Raw genomic sequence first — 17,400 nt, forward strand, 5'->3', positions numbered from 1 at the left:
ATGCTTTAAAAAGCTTCATATATACAAATATAAAAACACCAAGGATCCCCAGCCTTATAGCCAACAATAGATTACATGGTTAGTATATTCATAGAAACATGATGTACATGCATCTCTGCCTGTGAAGATACGTATACATCAGAGGCTACAACCCATTCTACAAAAACTGAGGACATTTTACTAGATATGCATATTCACAATGGTAGAATCATGGAAGTCTAACAGGTCTGGATCAAAACATCTTGAAATCACTCTTGGGTAAAATCCATTTCTGTATGTATGTGCTCACTGTATAAATATGTTAGCTGTTACATCACTTCAATACAAAGTTTAACCTAAGGGTTTAACAGGCAATAGCTGAAAGCAACATTAAGAAGCAGAATATTAAAGACATAATGGTTTAGTCAATTTCTTCTCCATTTCAGCAGTGCATGCATGCATACTTGCATATTAGTAGAAAAGAATAATCTCCACTTCCACCTCTCCTGAGTGTATCTTGCATAACAAAGACCAGGGGGAAAGAAAATTGCTGGGAAACATGAGAGAAATTCTGCTTCAAGTGAATGGTTTGAAAATAGCCTTTTAAGTGAGGAGGATTAAACTGGAGCTCTGTGAACTGCTTTCTATCCCCCTCCCCATTATCATAGCGTGCAAAACTGCACCAATGGCCAGCTTCCTCAAAGGAGACAAAAATGTGTCCCATTTCATAGATACCATAGTAAGTTGTATAATTTACATTGCACTTACAAATGGTAAAAACAGCAAAGGTTAGTGGTACACTTCAAAGAGAAAGTACAGGAGTTACTGGGCTTGTAGATAAATATGCAGTTTGGATTCATGTATGAATGACTACATCCTACCTTAGCAGACTAGAGCCAAAAACAACACCAAAGCGTATCTCATGTTCTGGAAATGAGTTCTAGGAAATTTCCCAAATACATTCTAGAGTTTTGCAGAGTGAAGGACGTCCAAGACCCATTTCCTCACAGGAAGTTGGAGATTATTCAAGTGGAGTACTTCTTACCCATCAAGTTTTACTGTACATGGTTACTCTTATGCAATACAAGCAGCATGCACTAGAGATAAATAAGAAGCCAGGATATGAGGATCTTACCACATCATCTGCCAAAGTTTTAATCTGAAGGTTCTATTCAAATCAAGAAAATAAAAAGGGGGAGTTACCCAACACACTATTTAAAAATATTAACTTCCACTCTTAATGTTTCAGGGTTATTTTATTATTCTCTTACTAAAAATATTTGTTGCATGAAGTATCAAGCATTTAATTATTACCACCACAGTGGTCTTTTGCATGACTGTCTATCACTACCGTATCTCCTCTTTTCTAATCAATCTACTCCACCATTCAATTTTTCACATTATTAGCAAGCTTGCATAAAAGAAAACAAGCATAAATAATAAGAACTTAGCTGTCAGAAAAAAATAAAAAACAAAAGATAATTCAACATTACTTTTCATTGATTACTTTTCATTGAGGAATTTCATTCCATTAGTGCAAAAGTTTACTGTATCCAACACAAAATAAAACAAGTATACATAACAAAGGAACAGGCTGTAACTAAATAAACAGTTTGTGAATCATTGCAGTCCAGATCATTTTGATAATTAAGCAAATGTCACATTTCAACATAATGCTAAATTATATTCCACATTATTCAAGAAGAATCTGGAATCATTAACAGCAGGACAGACTGTCATGCAGTGAATGAAACTCCAATCGTCTGATACTGAACCATAAGATCATGACGGGAAGGTCAGACTTTATCTTCTTCCCTATATTTGTCCTGTCCTGACAAAACCTAACTCTGCAATCTCAAGGATGTCCCATCCAACACAGAAGACTAAATTATCATCTGTCTTGATCCCTAATCTGAGAAAAGACACTAAAAAACCTACTTTCAAATATGACATAGCACTGACCAGAATCCTATTGGCAATTAATAATGTATTTGTAGGAGCTAAATCATATACAAGTTGTTAACTAGTAACAAATGGCATTACAACATGCTATATATAAGTTTCTAGACACATATCCAACTGCATGATTGCACCTATACTCTAGCATAAGTGAAATCATAAACGCTGGAGTGGCAAATTACTTAGTGGTAATTTGCCACTTCAATTTACATGATTTCACTTGCACAAGAGTAAATCACCAACAGAGTTATGGTCACTATCTTTACTATATACCCTGTGATTTATCACAAATATGAAATTATTCAAGATATTTTTGCTGATTTACGTACATTATGATAGGAATATTTACATCAAGTCATTTTCATGAAACAAGCACATGTCATATGTTAAAAATTAAAAGGAAACACACAAGGGCAAGCAAGATCCCTCTTGTAATTTCTGTATCATGGTTATAATATAGTAACCAGGTACAGTAAACTGTCTAATTTCCTCTCAGACACAAGCACCAGTGTCTTTACATATTTCAGAGGAATGTGTAAAAAGAAGAATGGACCATGAGCTCAAAATAATTTCAGAAAGGCACAGCACAACTAATATAGCAGTTCTGGCTTAAATCACATCCTTTTAAAATATATATTTTGATCTCCTATATTTTAAGCTCAATTCTAAACTCTCTTATCAGTAATCACATCCCACTGAATTCTGCTCCAATTGCTTGTGATTAAATGTGTTGAAGATCAACATGTTCATTTAAAGAACACATGCTTTACTCACTGATCTCAGTCTAAGTAGACTGGTAATTTCACTTTTAAGTCCATAGCAAACAAAGGAAAATGTTATCATAGCACAACATGTATTTTCATGTCTTTAACCATGACTGAATTACTTTTCTGGTAACAAGAGAACAAGTATTCAGTGTTGCAATCAATGCTGCAATTTGAAAGCACATTCAAACTACAACTAGTCAATTATTACAGAAAGTATCCCTGAATTTTTACTAAAATTTAGCTCCATTTACAGTCTTCTCTTGCTCTAATTGTATAACTAAGATGAACAACATGGTCTAAAATTCACCTCTGTTCAGCAGATTACTTAACTGCTGAAAGAAAAACAGGTCATGCTGCCACTTTCAGTTTATTCTTCCAGAAAACTGAAATTTTGAACATGCTGAAACAGATAATAAAAATCACACAATTCTAATTGTAATATAGTTCACTCTTCTAGGCAATATTCTTCTAGTCTAAGAACTGTTTGTGACCTGCAAATGAATTGTAACATGAATTCACTATTAATAAGTCTGAAAAACATTATTCTACCATAGTAAACCTAAAATACTTTCCCTTAGTAATTTGAATGGGAAAAGAAACTTCACAATAGAAGTGCCCATGCTCTTTCCTAGTCTACCTTTACTATAGAAAAAGGATGCTTTGCTAAATATAAACAATATATGGTTGTCATACAAAGAAACCTACTGATAATCTTTAAAATAAAGTTATTCACATATAAGAGTTTTCTAAGAAAATGTCTAATCTTGTTCCACATTTTCAGTGAGCCCCTGCCCATACACACACGCACACACTGAATAAACCACAACTGCCCACTAGGAATCCCCAAAGAACTAACTCATGTATCATAAAGAATGAAGGAACCCCACCTAGTGGGAAGAGGACAGCATTTTCAGGGAAACCACATCTACAGATTCTAAAAATACTAAGCCGCAAGTACAAGAATGTGGGAGAACCAACTTACATGCCTCACTAGATATTATACTTTGCTTAACCACTAACTGTGCAAGTGACAGCGCAAAATGGCCAAATTACTACATATCTTAAAAAAAAAGGATCTTGGAAACTGGTTAGGATGCAGTTGTGGGAGCCTTAACCACATCACTGTTTAGGGCTACCACAATGAGCTGGTACAGCCATGCTGACTTTCAGTGTCTAGTAGTAAAGGAATGTGAAGAAGGTAAAGAATAGGAGTCTAATGCTGACACTCACAAGTATTACTAGCTCTATATACATAAATCTATCACCTGAGAATGTATTGTATTGTATTATACTGTATTGTATTGTATGTGTGCACTTATATACATAGGAAATCAAACCATATACAGTAAAGAAGTTCATTTCAGAATTATCTATACCCAAGCATGGTGAAAATTTTTAAAAAATGCACTGAGAACTAGCAATTCAAATCGCTGGCATTAAAAGCTCTTATCATCCAAGTCTTCTAGGATAAATCATTCAAACAGCCACCGCAACTCCCACTAATTCCCAAGTCTAAAGTAAAATTGTGAGTCATTACTAAATCCATCGCAAAGGAGAGACTTGCCACTCTCACCTCTAAATGATATAAGTGAGGAAAGGTTTGTGGCAACCCTAAATCTAAAAATGCTTGTTCGTCAAATCTGCCACTGTTAAAGACTGCCATTATATTAAACATCTTCTTGATTAAATTACACGTCCCATTGCTACTTTCCCAATTTGATCAGACAAGTGTACAAATTGGCACACAATGCTTTACACAAGGAATGGGGAACGCAAAGCCAAGTATTATTGCATTACAGCTCCATGATCCCTGATTGTTTGGTATACTGGCTAGGACTGGCAGAAGCTTCATCTCAAGAATACCAGGAGTACCACATATTTCCCATACTTGTTTTACGTGTCCAGTTATATTTAAAGCTCTTTCAGCAATCTTCATTCCCAGTTTGCTTTCAAGATATAATTTAAATTTATCAGTATTAATATTCATTTGTAATTTTGTACTTCTTGTGTGATTCCTGATTTGTCAAAAGAAATAACTAAAGACTCTTTCTAAACCAATATTTTCCCATTTGCCAACTCTACCAAGCAAAAATAAATTTTCCATAACAAGTCATCTGAGCTCATCAGTCCTCACAGCATTTACCTAAAGGCAATCTCACCACGTACAAATATTACAAGCAATTATTCTCCACATAAAAAGGCAATATATTATACAGAATTACAATTATAACAAATATGGAGATGAATCTCAGTTAACACACAAATAGGGCCATGGCTGCTAGCCAGGCATATTTTTTGTCAAACAAACTGCCTCCAAAATTGCCTCAAATAACTGATACAGATTCCTTTAATGGAAGCAAATTGTTAGGGTATTAATCAGTGAAAAGAAAACCACAAAAACCTGGAAAACCAGACAATTTATTTTTCCTCTCACAGTTACTAAACCAGGAAGTTGGGGTGGGCTTGAAAACTGGACATTTGATGATAAAAAAATTATGTTACAGGAACACAAAGACTTATGAGCTGAATGCTTTCTACAAGATTTACTTGTGTATTTGTAAATAAACCAAACATCAGGACGAGAATATATGTCAGGAATAATCTCTCTCCCAAAGGAACGCAAACTACTGCTGTCTCTGGAATGCTTCATCACTTATCAAAGTAGATAGATGATAACATAGCAGTTATGTGAAGATTCAGCAGGTCCTTTGTTCAAAAATATTAACAATAAGCACAACTCTAAGCATCATATTTCAGTATGTCAAAAGCAACTGGATGCCCAATCCCTGGGCAGTTTGAAGTGTTAAGAGATATTACATACATGCCTCAAATGAACAACTGAAATAGATGGGTTATTTCTAATTCTTACTAGGCTTCAAAGAGAACAAACTACAGGTGCACTAGAATAAATCTTAACATATCATCTAAGGGGGCTAAATTGTAGGTTCAGAAAAATTATATGGCTCTCCCTGAGCTTGAATTATTTAGGACTGTAGGGTGGAGTGATTCATACTTGAACATTTATGCACATAGAAATAACTCCATACACAGTACTAGCACATTGGGACAAAGGTTAAAATCTCCTTCCCATCATGCTATCTTCACAGCACAACAAAGTTTCAGCATCTGAAGCACTAAAACATTTAACTGTACCTCCATTCAGAAGTGGAACAGACCTAAAATACTGTATACTACAAGCTTTATTCATTAAATAGATCAACCTTTCAAGTCCTCAGGGATTAAAAAATCAGTTCTTCAAAAAACTTCCAGTTTATGAACGTGAGACAGTGTGAATCTATGCCCATGATTCAAAATAAGCAGGAAATGGCTTGACATTGCTGTACAAAATCATGCCTACATTGCCATCATGAAAAAAGATGTCAAGCTTTACATTAATAAGGGCAATCTGAATAGTGACAACACTGATCTACAGCAGTGGTTCCCAACGTTTAGTCCCCAGATGTTCTTGGGCTACAACTCCCAGAAATCCTGGTCAGCACAGCTAGTGGTAAAGGCTTCTGAGAATTTTAATCCAAGAGCATCTGGGGATCCAAAGTTGGGACCCACTGGTCTATAGGATACCTTCTTGTACTCACTACATTCACAATGTGACACCAAGCAAGGGAAAATCCCAGAAGCTGATTACTTTTTTCATCAGTTAACCACATCATTGAAACAGAAAGCAATTGTCAGGGGTGCCTTTTGACAAGTGTGAATGGTAGTGAGCAGAAAAGTGTATCCTGAACCATCCTGAGTGCTGCCACTGGTACTGTGAACATTCAGCCTTTTTGCTATGGAAAGCTTGGTATTCTTTTTCCTGCTGGCAATATGGGGATGATATTGTACAGCAGGCCATTTCCTGGTGTTTTGAATAGTGCATACAGAAACACAATATCCCACATTCATAAACCAGAGATTTTGAAATAATTGAATTTCCTGGCTATTTCAAATGGAAGTTTGCATATACATACACTCCACAGATATTTCAACAGAAACTGTCTTCATCTAGAAATAACCTAGTTCTAGAGGATTCCAGAGGAGGAGCACATCATCTGTACTATGGTTACTGGGAGGACCGAAGCAAGAATAGCTGGATGTAGCTAAACTCCCTCTGTGCCAAAATATTCTGAAGGGTTGTGTTTCAGACTTAATTAAATGGTAAAGCAAATGTGTGAGTAACTGCAACATATACAATGGAGAAACATACAAATCTTTTAACATCTCAGGTAAATTAATGTTGTCATGTCCGCTTTGCAGAATGCAGCTTTGAAAGCTACATTTCAAACCCTTTCCTCGAGGTAGGCAACCTGAAGAAGAAAAGCTATGCTGGATAAAAGCTCTACAAACATGTTGTGTGTCTTCCAAAAGATGTTCTCTTGTTTTTTGAAATAATAGGAGAAAGAGAATGGAGTTAGCAGACTGTAACTGGAAATCAAAAATAAAAATCATCAGTGCTATGTAAAAGAAAGACAGTAATGAAAAATGGACAAAATCAACACATTTGAAACACAGTACTGTATTGGAGGAGTGCTTTACTGGTACTACAGACAGCCAGAAAGGCAGAAAAATGCATGATCAATCCAGTCAAGCCTGAACTCTCACTAGACCAAAAATGAGTAAACTGAGGTTATCCTAACATGTACATATAATCAGAATACAGAACTGTCCAAAATAAACAATATTACTGAGGGAAAGGGTGGGGGAACAGCAGGAAGAGAAACCAACCTAACATGAGATGCCATTGGTTTGCAAGATCTAAAGAGAGTACACCTGAACTTGACAGGACATTTGGGGGGAGGGTCATTAATTCATACAGTCACCAAAGGTCAGAGGTGACTTGATGCACATAACATCTTCGGAGGGTTTTTTCCTTAATTACCCGACACATGCATAATGACAAGATGAGTCAAATGCTAGAAATATAACAAGATATAATCAAAGTTCTGCTAACACAGAGTAAGACCATCCCCAGGCAGAAAGCAAAATACGTTTTTGCTGTATATATTATTTATACAGTTTCACAGCTTATATGAGTGAGCTTCTGAATATTTGTTCGCTATTGTATTTTTAAATATTTTCACAACTGGACACAGAATCTATTTCCCAGCACCAATGCCTGCTTAACCAGGAAGGAATTCTTTTCCTGAGAGTCGCTTACTTAGGTCCTGACTAGAGATGAGGACGAATATAAAAATGGATCGGCTTTTTGAAGAAAATAGCCAATTCATTAAATATTCATCCCTTTATATTCATGGGTTCCAGAGACCCCCATGAATACAAAGGGACGAATATTTACCAATATTTACCCCACCCCCTTCCTCTCCCTACCTTAGCCTCCACCCCACTCCCACCAACACCCCCTTACCTTAATTGCCACTGCAGAGGTTTCCTTCTGGCCTCCCAGCCATGGCATGTAAAAAGGGAGACTATCTGCCCTTGGCAAAGATGGCGGCTGTGGCTTCATTAAGGGTAGGGAAGCTGCAGCTGCCATCTTTGCAAAGGGTGGCCTGGATTCCCTTAAGGGGGTGGGGTTTTTTAATAACTCCTCCATGAATTGACTAATAACTTTATTATTCATCGCTTCATCAGGGCAACTTTGTGTTTTATGAGTCATCGACTTCTGACAACTCACGAAGCAGGACGACTCACCAAAATGGTGACTTGTCCCCATCTGTAGTCCTGATGGAGGTCAAAAGTTCAAACTGCCTCAGAAACCCCTTGTCCAAATGTCCCCAAATTTTGCATCAAGCAACAGCAGACTATCTCCTACATCTATGCCAAATTTGGTGCTGACAGAGTTTCAAAGTTACAAAATGCCCCCATTTCTACAGTTATGATGAGCAGTAAACTGACTGGGAAAAGGGAGAGACAAATGGAGGACTGGGTTTACTAAACTGGAAGAAATCAAGAAAGCAGAAAGGATCTTTTCAGGATAAAGTTGCCAACTTTGTCAGGCAAAGATACAGCTTGTCTGTGCCTTTCCTTTTAGCAAAGTCTGAAATACAGAGTTCAGCATGCAGAGTTTAAGTTCATGGCATGGAGATAATTTATATTTGTTTTATTTATTTAAAATATCTTATCCCACCTTTCTCCTTTAAAAGGACCAAAGTGGCTTACATCATTAAAATATAATACTGTATTTAAAGGCTAGAAACAGTGAGTATACAAATATCTAAAAGAACAAAACAAATACCACACTAAAAATGGCAACAAAGCACCAAAAACACATTCAAAACAACAAGGTACAACACTTCCTTCACAAACCCCTTAGACAGTCAATCATTAATCATAAAGTGATTGCTGCAGATCAAACTGCTACTAGAGAGACCACTAGAGAAGTTGGTTGAAAAGTTTGCAAGGCCTCATTCTTCCACTGGCAGCCAACCTTCCCTTGTCCAGTGCCAGTGACTGATTCAGAGTTGTGATACGCCAGAGTGGACAGACAGGTGAACCATTTGCCTGTTATGGAACTAAAATATTATGTCCTTGATGCCAACTGCTTTTGAGCAAAAACTATTTCAGTGAAAATACCCTATAATGAGTTATAAACCATTTGCGTTGTAATTCTGTTCCAACATAAATGTGTTTTCAGTCACAAAGAATTCAATGGAGGAAGTGTAGGTTAAATCCACAGAGAGAATTTCTTCCAAGATAAGATTGTCAGTATATGAACTTTGGTACTCTGGCATGCTTCAAAATTCCCAAGCAGGTGGTTACCACAGTACCACTGCAACCGGCATTAGCCTGTGAAACAAGTGAGTCAACATCCATCCACTTGGACTTCTGTTTATTCGCTGAACCGTTTGTTTGTTCCTGCTGTTCTAACATGCTGTCCACTCAATATCAGCTGTGATGAAGCAAACCAACAATGACAATACGGACAAATAACTCTGGATAAAAATTTTGGCCCTTGCACCAGCCAAATGTGATCACTACAGCAACCACAGTCGCAAGTGATGTGCTGTTGTGCTCTGTGAAGACTTTGCACAAAATTCATTACTTTTTCAAGCAACCTCAACACTCTGTATTTTCAAAATAGGTATCCACAGCCAGTGGTGTGGGATTATCAGTTTATAACAAAGGACTACAGTATAGTATACATTTTTGAACATCAAAATCCTCAGATTATTGCAAAGAAAGTATTAAGAGCAAATATAAGGCAGAAATGACTGTGTATGTTATGTTGCAGTTTTGTTTCGAAATGAGTAACAAAAGTTCTAGAAACTTACTAAAACACTTTGCTTGAAATATGCCTGAACAGGACTGCAACCTTTATTCTCATATGAAATACAGCCCTCAGTAACTTATTTGTCTACAGCTCCAAACTAAAGCTTCTACTAATTTGGATGGAATATGTAAATTTGTTCTGTTGCCATACCTCCAACTAGTGGACAATCTATATACTGCCCAAGCGCATGACTGGTTAGGAAATCCAAATCAGACCCTGTACAGTTCAGTTCTTTGCATGTATGTTTGGTTCTTGCAAACATGTTTTCTAATTCAACAGTTCACTGGAGAATCTGCAGGACCCTCTGCATACAAAATCACTCACATATGTTCTGACATGGATACTACAAATGACATAGGTCATGTGGATATAACATTGGTCACTATTTGTCCAATGATAATGACTACATTTCCATTTGGGCAGCCTGAGGACAAGATCCTTGGAGAGATGAGAATCAAAGCATATGTGCTGGATCCCGACAAACCATGGCTCATGAAAAGGGTGGAGGATCCAGCAATACGCTTTGAATCTTATCTCTCCAAGGATCCTGTCCAGATCCTCAGGTTGCCCAAATGAAAATGTTGACATTATCACTGGACAAGCAGTGAATAAATTTATATCCACATGACTCATGTCATCTGGATGGCTGAGTAAGGGGAGTGCTAAATGCCTGTACAGCAAGACAGCAGTCCAGACTCCAACAAAGACAGCCATGAGATTTTTAGTGAAAAAGCCCTCCCTGACCCCCTTTTTCCCAGATAATCCTGGTCAGTCTCCAATATTTCATTACTGGGCAAGTCAGTGTAGCATGTGGTGATTTCTTAGCTTCTGGATAAAACTGAGAATTTAGATGTATTTCAACCTGTTTTCAGGCCTGATTATGGCACAGAAGACAACTCTGGTTGCCTTGGTGGATTATTTGCATCAGGAATTTGGCAGGAGGAGTACGTTCCTGCTGAATCTACTCATCCACTCAGTAGCACTCAATAACATTGGGCATGCTTTTCTTTTGGGTCATTCTTAGGGATAGAACCCAGAGGTGTTATTTTACAGTAGTTCCAATCCTTCCTAGAGAGAAGCTTCAGATGTTAGTGCTAGCAGACTCCTCTTCAGTACCCTAGCCTTTCCCCTGCAGAGTCACTCAGGATTCAGTTTGGTTCCCATGCTATTAATGTGCATGAAACTGATGGAAGAGGTTGACAAGTCTTGTGAGACTCAATAGCAACTATCAGATGGGCAGAAACCAGCAGTTCAGCCAATAGCCCACCAGGTGTTCAGCGTGCACACTCAGAGGAAGTGCACGAGCTTCGCTGCCCCTCCTCCTCCAGGCGTTGCCTCTGAGTGGGTGTCCTCCGGAAGTGTGTGGGGCACCAAACCAAAGAATACCTGTCAGGCTGTCAGCTGAACCAGCAGGTAATGCCCATCTCTATCAACAATATATTGACAACACCTACATCCAAGAAAGCTTAATCCAGAAAAGACAGAAATCCTCTAATCATTCAATAGAAATACTAAAAAATAAGGATTCATCCTATGCTGAATGACGTCATATCCCTCCCAAAAATTTTGCATCTTGGAGGTACTCCTAGATTGGGCCTTGAGCCTAGACATCCACATTTCAGCGGTGTGGAGGAGTACATATGCACTGTTAAATCCAGAAGGATTTGTGTTTCCCTCAGTCCCCATGAGTTCTCCAACGATGACAGGGATGGCTCAGAGCCTGTAGGAGCTTTGTGACTGAAGGCAGAAATGTTACATTTTCAAAAAATTATCCTGGCTGATGGCATTACCAGTCTTATCCAGTAGAACTTACCTGAACAGTATTTCAGGCTTTATCACCTCATGTAAGTTTTCCCAGGTTTTAAGTTCTTTTAGGAAGCCATTCTCTCTCTCCCACCATCCTCACAAGCATGTCTGATAAGGACATGAAAAATATCCTTTCCAATAGCCGAAGCTTTCAATGGGAAACTAAAGTGCCCTATCCCTTCCAACAGAAGATAAAGCCTACAAGGCAGGCTTCACCAACAGAACAGACTACAGAGACAGGAATTTTTCATGGGGAATGTTTTTTTAATTATTTTAAAGTGTTTTTAAATTGTTAATGTGAGTCTTTTAATCTTATTGTAAGTTTAACTGCATTTTAATACTATAATATGCTATTAATAGTGCAAGGATTTTAATTGTATATGTATTTTTAAAAATCATTCTGTAAGTTGTCTTAAATTCCCACATGAAGAAAAAGGTGGGGTAATGAAATAGAAAGCAGCAACAACAACAATTTGACTTTTGGAATTTTCTGTTTGTTTATTCCTTCCTGACGTTATTTAGGTTTGAATCTGCAATACTTCCACTTTGCTTATAAGACAAAAATATTGTTCTGAACTCAATATGACTGCAATAATCCAATCCAAAATATGTTAACTCAACATGTAAAATAGAAACATTAACTTAATTTTTTTTCTTGTACAATTGAAGTGATGTGATTGAATGCAGAAAACAAAGAGACAGACCTCATCAACAATATGGTTGAGAACTATAATATAAACTATTATAAGAGTACTGGAAGCATTTATTATTGGTGAGATTTTCATAAGATTCCTTGAAAGTCTCAACTGCATGTGTCACTCATTCAAGAAGCAGAAAATGAGAGGTAAACAAACTAATTTGGTATTGTGAAATCATAATGAACAGCATTATTACCCAATTTCTATAAGCAACTATAACGTATATCTTGCATAATTCATTATGTCTATTTCCTACATTAAAGATATAGCAATTATAACTTTCTTGTTTGATGTTTCACTCCGTATTCAATCATTAAGATTCTTTTTCATTCATTTTTGGATGCATGCACAGAGAGAGAGAGAGAGAGAGAGAGAGAGATAAACTGCAACAGTGTAATTCTCAAGTCTTCCCTCCACTTGTCAGATCTCAAAATGATCAAAAACAATCTTATTCTACCCTCCCTCCGCCAGGGTCCACCATAAGTGTCAGTCCACAATTCCAAGTACACGTAGCCAGCATGGACTTTGGCTGGGAATATTGAATGATAAATTGAATATGTCAGGACTTCAGTTTGAAGAAGGTGGATCTTATCCAATTCATTATCTCATCCATGTACTTTTGTCTTACACAGTTCAGTCCACAAGGTACCACAAGGATGAAAATTGTACACTTCTAAAATGTACCTCAACAGTGGTGCCTCAACTTACAAACTTAATCCGTATTGGAATGGTGTTCGTAAGTCGAAACATTTGGAAGTTGAAGCACCATTTCCCATAGGAATGCACTGAAAACTGATTAATCCATTCCGGCTGAACAAAAAAATCTCCAAAAAAATAAAAAGAACACAGCATGCCTGGTCAGAAGGCACTGGGGCTTTAAGAAAAAAAATCCAAAAACAAACAGCAAAGCCACTTCCGTTGCTGAGGCAAAAAAACCTCCAAAAATAAACAGCAAAGCCACACAGCACAGAAACATACCCGCCCCACCCAAAACCCACCCAGAAAAGTTTTTTAAAAGGAGAAAACAGCAGCTTACCTCCCTCCAGACACACACACACGCTCACTCCAAAGCAGAAGGAGGCAGTCCCAAGCCTCCAAGGATGACAAAACACACTCTAACTGCTGAAAGTGAAAGAGCTACAGTACAAATAAGCAGCCTCGTCACCACCTACAGTTAGAAATCTAAATTGCCCGCCTTTTTTCTTTTCCTTTTTTCTGTTCGTAAGTGGAAACTCCATTCTCAAGTCGAAGCAAAATGTTACAACCGGAGCTGTTCATAAGTCGAAATGTTTATAAATAGGGGCGTTCGTAAGTCGAGGCAACACTGTACTTGCATTGCAAATAGTTTTTGGTACTCCAAACACGTCTGCTAAGTCACACACTGCAAGAGCAAAATCCTGAAACAAGGGCCTCCAAGCTAGGAGGAAATATGTTTCCTACACCAAAGCTGGAATCAGGCACTTCCCAAGGAAACTGTTAACAAGTGTTCTATCTCTAACTATAGGAGACCTTGGTACACTAGAGAATGGCAGTCATTTACAGAACAAGGAAATGTTTTTGTCAATCAATTCACAGAGATTATTTCATAGAAGAATCCAAACCCACTCCTAGTTATCTATTTGCTATATTTACGCTGGAGATTTACGCAGCAACAGTCTGCTTGTACACATGCAGTATACTGCAACATTTAAAACTGTATAAAATTCTAATTAAGCTACCTCCTAGAGCATTTGTGCTGGAAAATATGCAAAATTTCCAAATGACAAAAACATGACTATTACATTTCTGGCCATTTTCACTAAGAAAGTCCTTGTGCATAATCCAACCCAATGGTATTTAAGGTATGTAGCAAAACTGCTACATTTCCTGTGTTGGAAAGAATTATCTAGAATTACATATGCAGGAAAGAAACCTTTGATTATGCTTTCTATTCAAAACACACCATATATTTACACGCAATATGTAGTTTATGTCTGATTTTTGTAATACCCTGACAATTTTAATAATTAGACTAGGGAAATATTCATGATCAAAACACAACACAGAGGTATTCCTGATCAGTCACAAGGCATATCATAGAATAGGGATGCAACCTGTACCCGATGGGGTTATACTTCCTCTGAAAACACAGATGTGCAGCTTGGGGGTGCTCCTGGATTCATTCTCTAGTAGTGTGTGTACTATGTACTAAGCCAGAACCAACTTATAACAATCCTAACTGGGCTTTCGAAGTACATGAAATATTTAAGAACTTCCCCTAACCCTCCTAGTCAGTGAATTTCCATGGCCGAGTTGGGACTCACATCCAGGTCTCCTGAGTACTAGCACTATACCACAATAGGTCCTCTGGAGTTAGTTACATTTTGCTACTTCCACAACAGACAAGACAAAATAAACACACTAAAGTACTAACTTTAGCAGCTACTATCACTCACAACAAGGTTGTAGTCCTTATAACAGCTATTATTACATATTCCAGCACATTATCTCCTTACATTATTGAAAACAGAGATGGGCAGAAAACAGATCTGGATCTATTGAAGATCTCTAGGTGATTGGTAATAAACGATCAAGGATTTCTGATTCCCACTCATCTTACTGTAGCAACACATGACTTGCACATTACTTATACAGTACTACTGAAACGAAGAAATCTAGAGAGAAACAACCTTCAGTTTTGGTGCAGAATGGCTGTCAAGTGCCAATTAACACCTTGTTTCCCCAAAAATAAAACCTAACCTGAAAATAAGCCCTACCGTGTTTCCCCAAAAATAAGACTGGGTCTTATATTAATTTTTGCTCCAAAAAATGCATTGGGGCTTATTTTCAGGGGATCTTTTATTTTACAGTCATGTCATCTTCTGGTTGCTGCATAATGGCGGAGGGTGAGGTTTCACTTAACGAGGGCTTATTCTGGGGGTAGGGCTTATATTACAAGCATCCTGGAAAATCGTACTTATTTTCAGGTTAGGTCTTATTTTTAGGAAAACAGGGTAGTATGATTTTTCAGGATGCTCATAATATAAGCCCTACCCCAAAAATAAGCACAGTTAAGTGAAACCCCGCCCTCCACCATTGTGCAGCAACCAGAAGATGACATGACTGCATTAGAATAAATATAGATTGTTGTACATTTTCAAAATCCCCTGAAAATAGGCCCTAATGCATTTTTGGAGCAAAAATTAATATAAGACCCTGTCTAATTTTCAGGGAAACATGGTATTATTTGAAATCCCAGGTTCAGAATTCTTTAATGCAGGTGCTTTACTTGTGAATCTCGGGGTTCTAGTGCTAGGATGGATGAGGGAGAACAGACTGAGGAAACCCAGACAAGATGTAAATCCTGCGGATGGGTGCCCCTAATGTCTACAGCTTGGGGGCCTCCCTCTCTTTTGGAGGGACTACTCTCTCCACAAAGATTAAGGTTTGCAGTCTGGGTGTACTCTATCAATGGAATCTCAGGTATCATCTGTGCTCCATTCAGCCTTTTTCCGCCTGAGGTGGATCATCCAGCTGCATCTACCTTGACCCTCGCCATACTGCTCCATGCACTGGTAGTCTCGAGATTAGACTACAGTAATACCCTTTAAATGAGACTGTTCATGAGACTGCTACACAAACTTCAACAGGTCCAGAATATGGCAACCAGCTTACAGAGTGGAGTAAATAAATACTGTACCACCCTATCTGCCCCACTCTGTCTGCCTTGCATTGGCTACCTGTTCGTTTCCATATAAGTTTCATGCTGACGATGCTGACATATAAGGCCCTAAATAGTTTGGGACAGTGATACCTGGCAGAACGCCTTCTTCTAGTGAGATCTGGCCAATCCACACAATCATCCCAGGCTGGCCAGTTGAGATTTCTGACTCCGAAAGGAGTCTGGAAAGAGAAGAACAAGAACCGGGCCTTGTCCATGGTTGCACCTCACCTATGGAATAAAGTTCCACCCAAAATTTGTCTGGCCCCTTCACTGGGGCTCTTTAAGAGACTGCTCAAAATATTATTATTCAGACAGGCCTTTACAGATAATGCACCAACAGAGTGCAAAGGTTCTTATAGCCACTAAACTACCAACTCCACCATCTTACCTGCTAATGTTTAATTGTTAATTTTGCATTAATTAATTATTTTTATTTTGCTTTTTAAGTTAATTGACTTATATGTTTATTTTATTTTTATATTGTGGCTATGTTTTCTGGCTATTATTTATTCTGTTATTGATTTAAATTTCAGAACACTAGAACACAAGTATTTACTTTGATATGTTAATTAATATTTTAATTCTGTCTTGCCCTAACAATATTACTACATTTAACTGTTGTATGTTTTGTTAAGAAAAATATGGATAGAGTGATAAACTACAAGTCAGGAGATCTGGGTTTAAATCTCTGCTCAGCTATTGTGAAGAGAGGGACAGGAAGACCCAACTCCCTATCAGTAGGCCATCCCTCACACGACCCCAATTGGAGATTGACAGAGAAATTGTGTCAAAACAAACTGAAGAGAACCTAGGAAAGTTAGAAAGTCTGGAAAGAAATAGAAACAAAGGGCACAGCTAGAGGAGCTGGGTGAAGGGATAAAAAGGTTGGAGAGAGGAGGAGAGGCAACTGAGGAAGAGAAGGGAGGAGATAGCTTCAGATGTAAGGTACCAAAAAAAAAAAAAGCCAAAGGAGAGAGAGAAAGAGGAAGAGTATACCTGACTTGGAAAAGAGGATCCCTGGACCAATGAATGGGTATGTTTCAAGGTTCCCTGAGAATTTGCTGAAAAAGAATGGTAAAACAGAGCAACCGCCACCGCCCCGCCCCAGGTAACCATCATATTGGGGTGAGAGAGAATGGAGACAACAGACGAGAGAAGAGAGAGAAAGAAAAGCATAGAGTACAGGAGGAGAAATTAGATAAGATTCAGAAAGAAAGACAGCAGAACCATGAGAAAGAGCAAAAAGGATGAGGATAGAGT

The 17,400-nt window shown here is 37.9% G+C and overlaps 1 protein-coding gene across 5 annotated transcripts in view; it reads right to left on the reverse strand.

The window, feature by feature from the left end:
• Positions 1-17,400, reverse strand: part of DIAPH2 (diaphanous related formin 2) — a 420,545-nt gene that overhangs the window by 398,905 nt on the left and 4,240 nt on the right. For 4 of the 5 annotated variants that reach the window (XM_078380631.1, XM_072981022.2, XM_072981021.2 and 1 more), the window contains exon 2: positions 1,115-1,147. The exons of the other annotated variant lie outside the window; for it this stretch is intronic. In XM_078380631.1, coding sequence (XP_078236757.1) covers positions 1,115-1,147 — 33 coding nt within the window. The remainder of the gene's footprint in view (positions 1-1,114; positions 1,148-17,400) is intronic. 5 annotated transcript variants of the gene reach the window in all.

This window comes from Pogona vitticeps, chromosome 11, assembly GCF_051106095.1.
Source record: "Pogona vitticeps strain Pit_001003342236 chromosome 11, PviZW2.1, whole genome shotgun sequence".
NCBI lineage: Eukaryota > Metazoa > Chordata > Lepidosauria > Squamata > Agamidae > Pogona > Pogona vitticeps.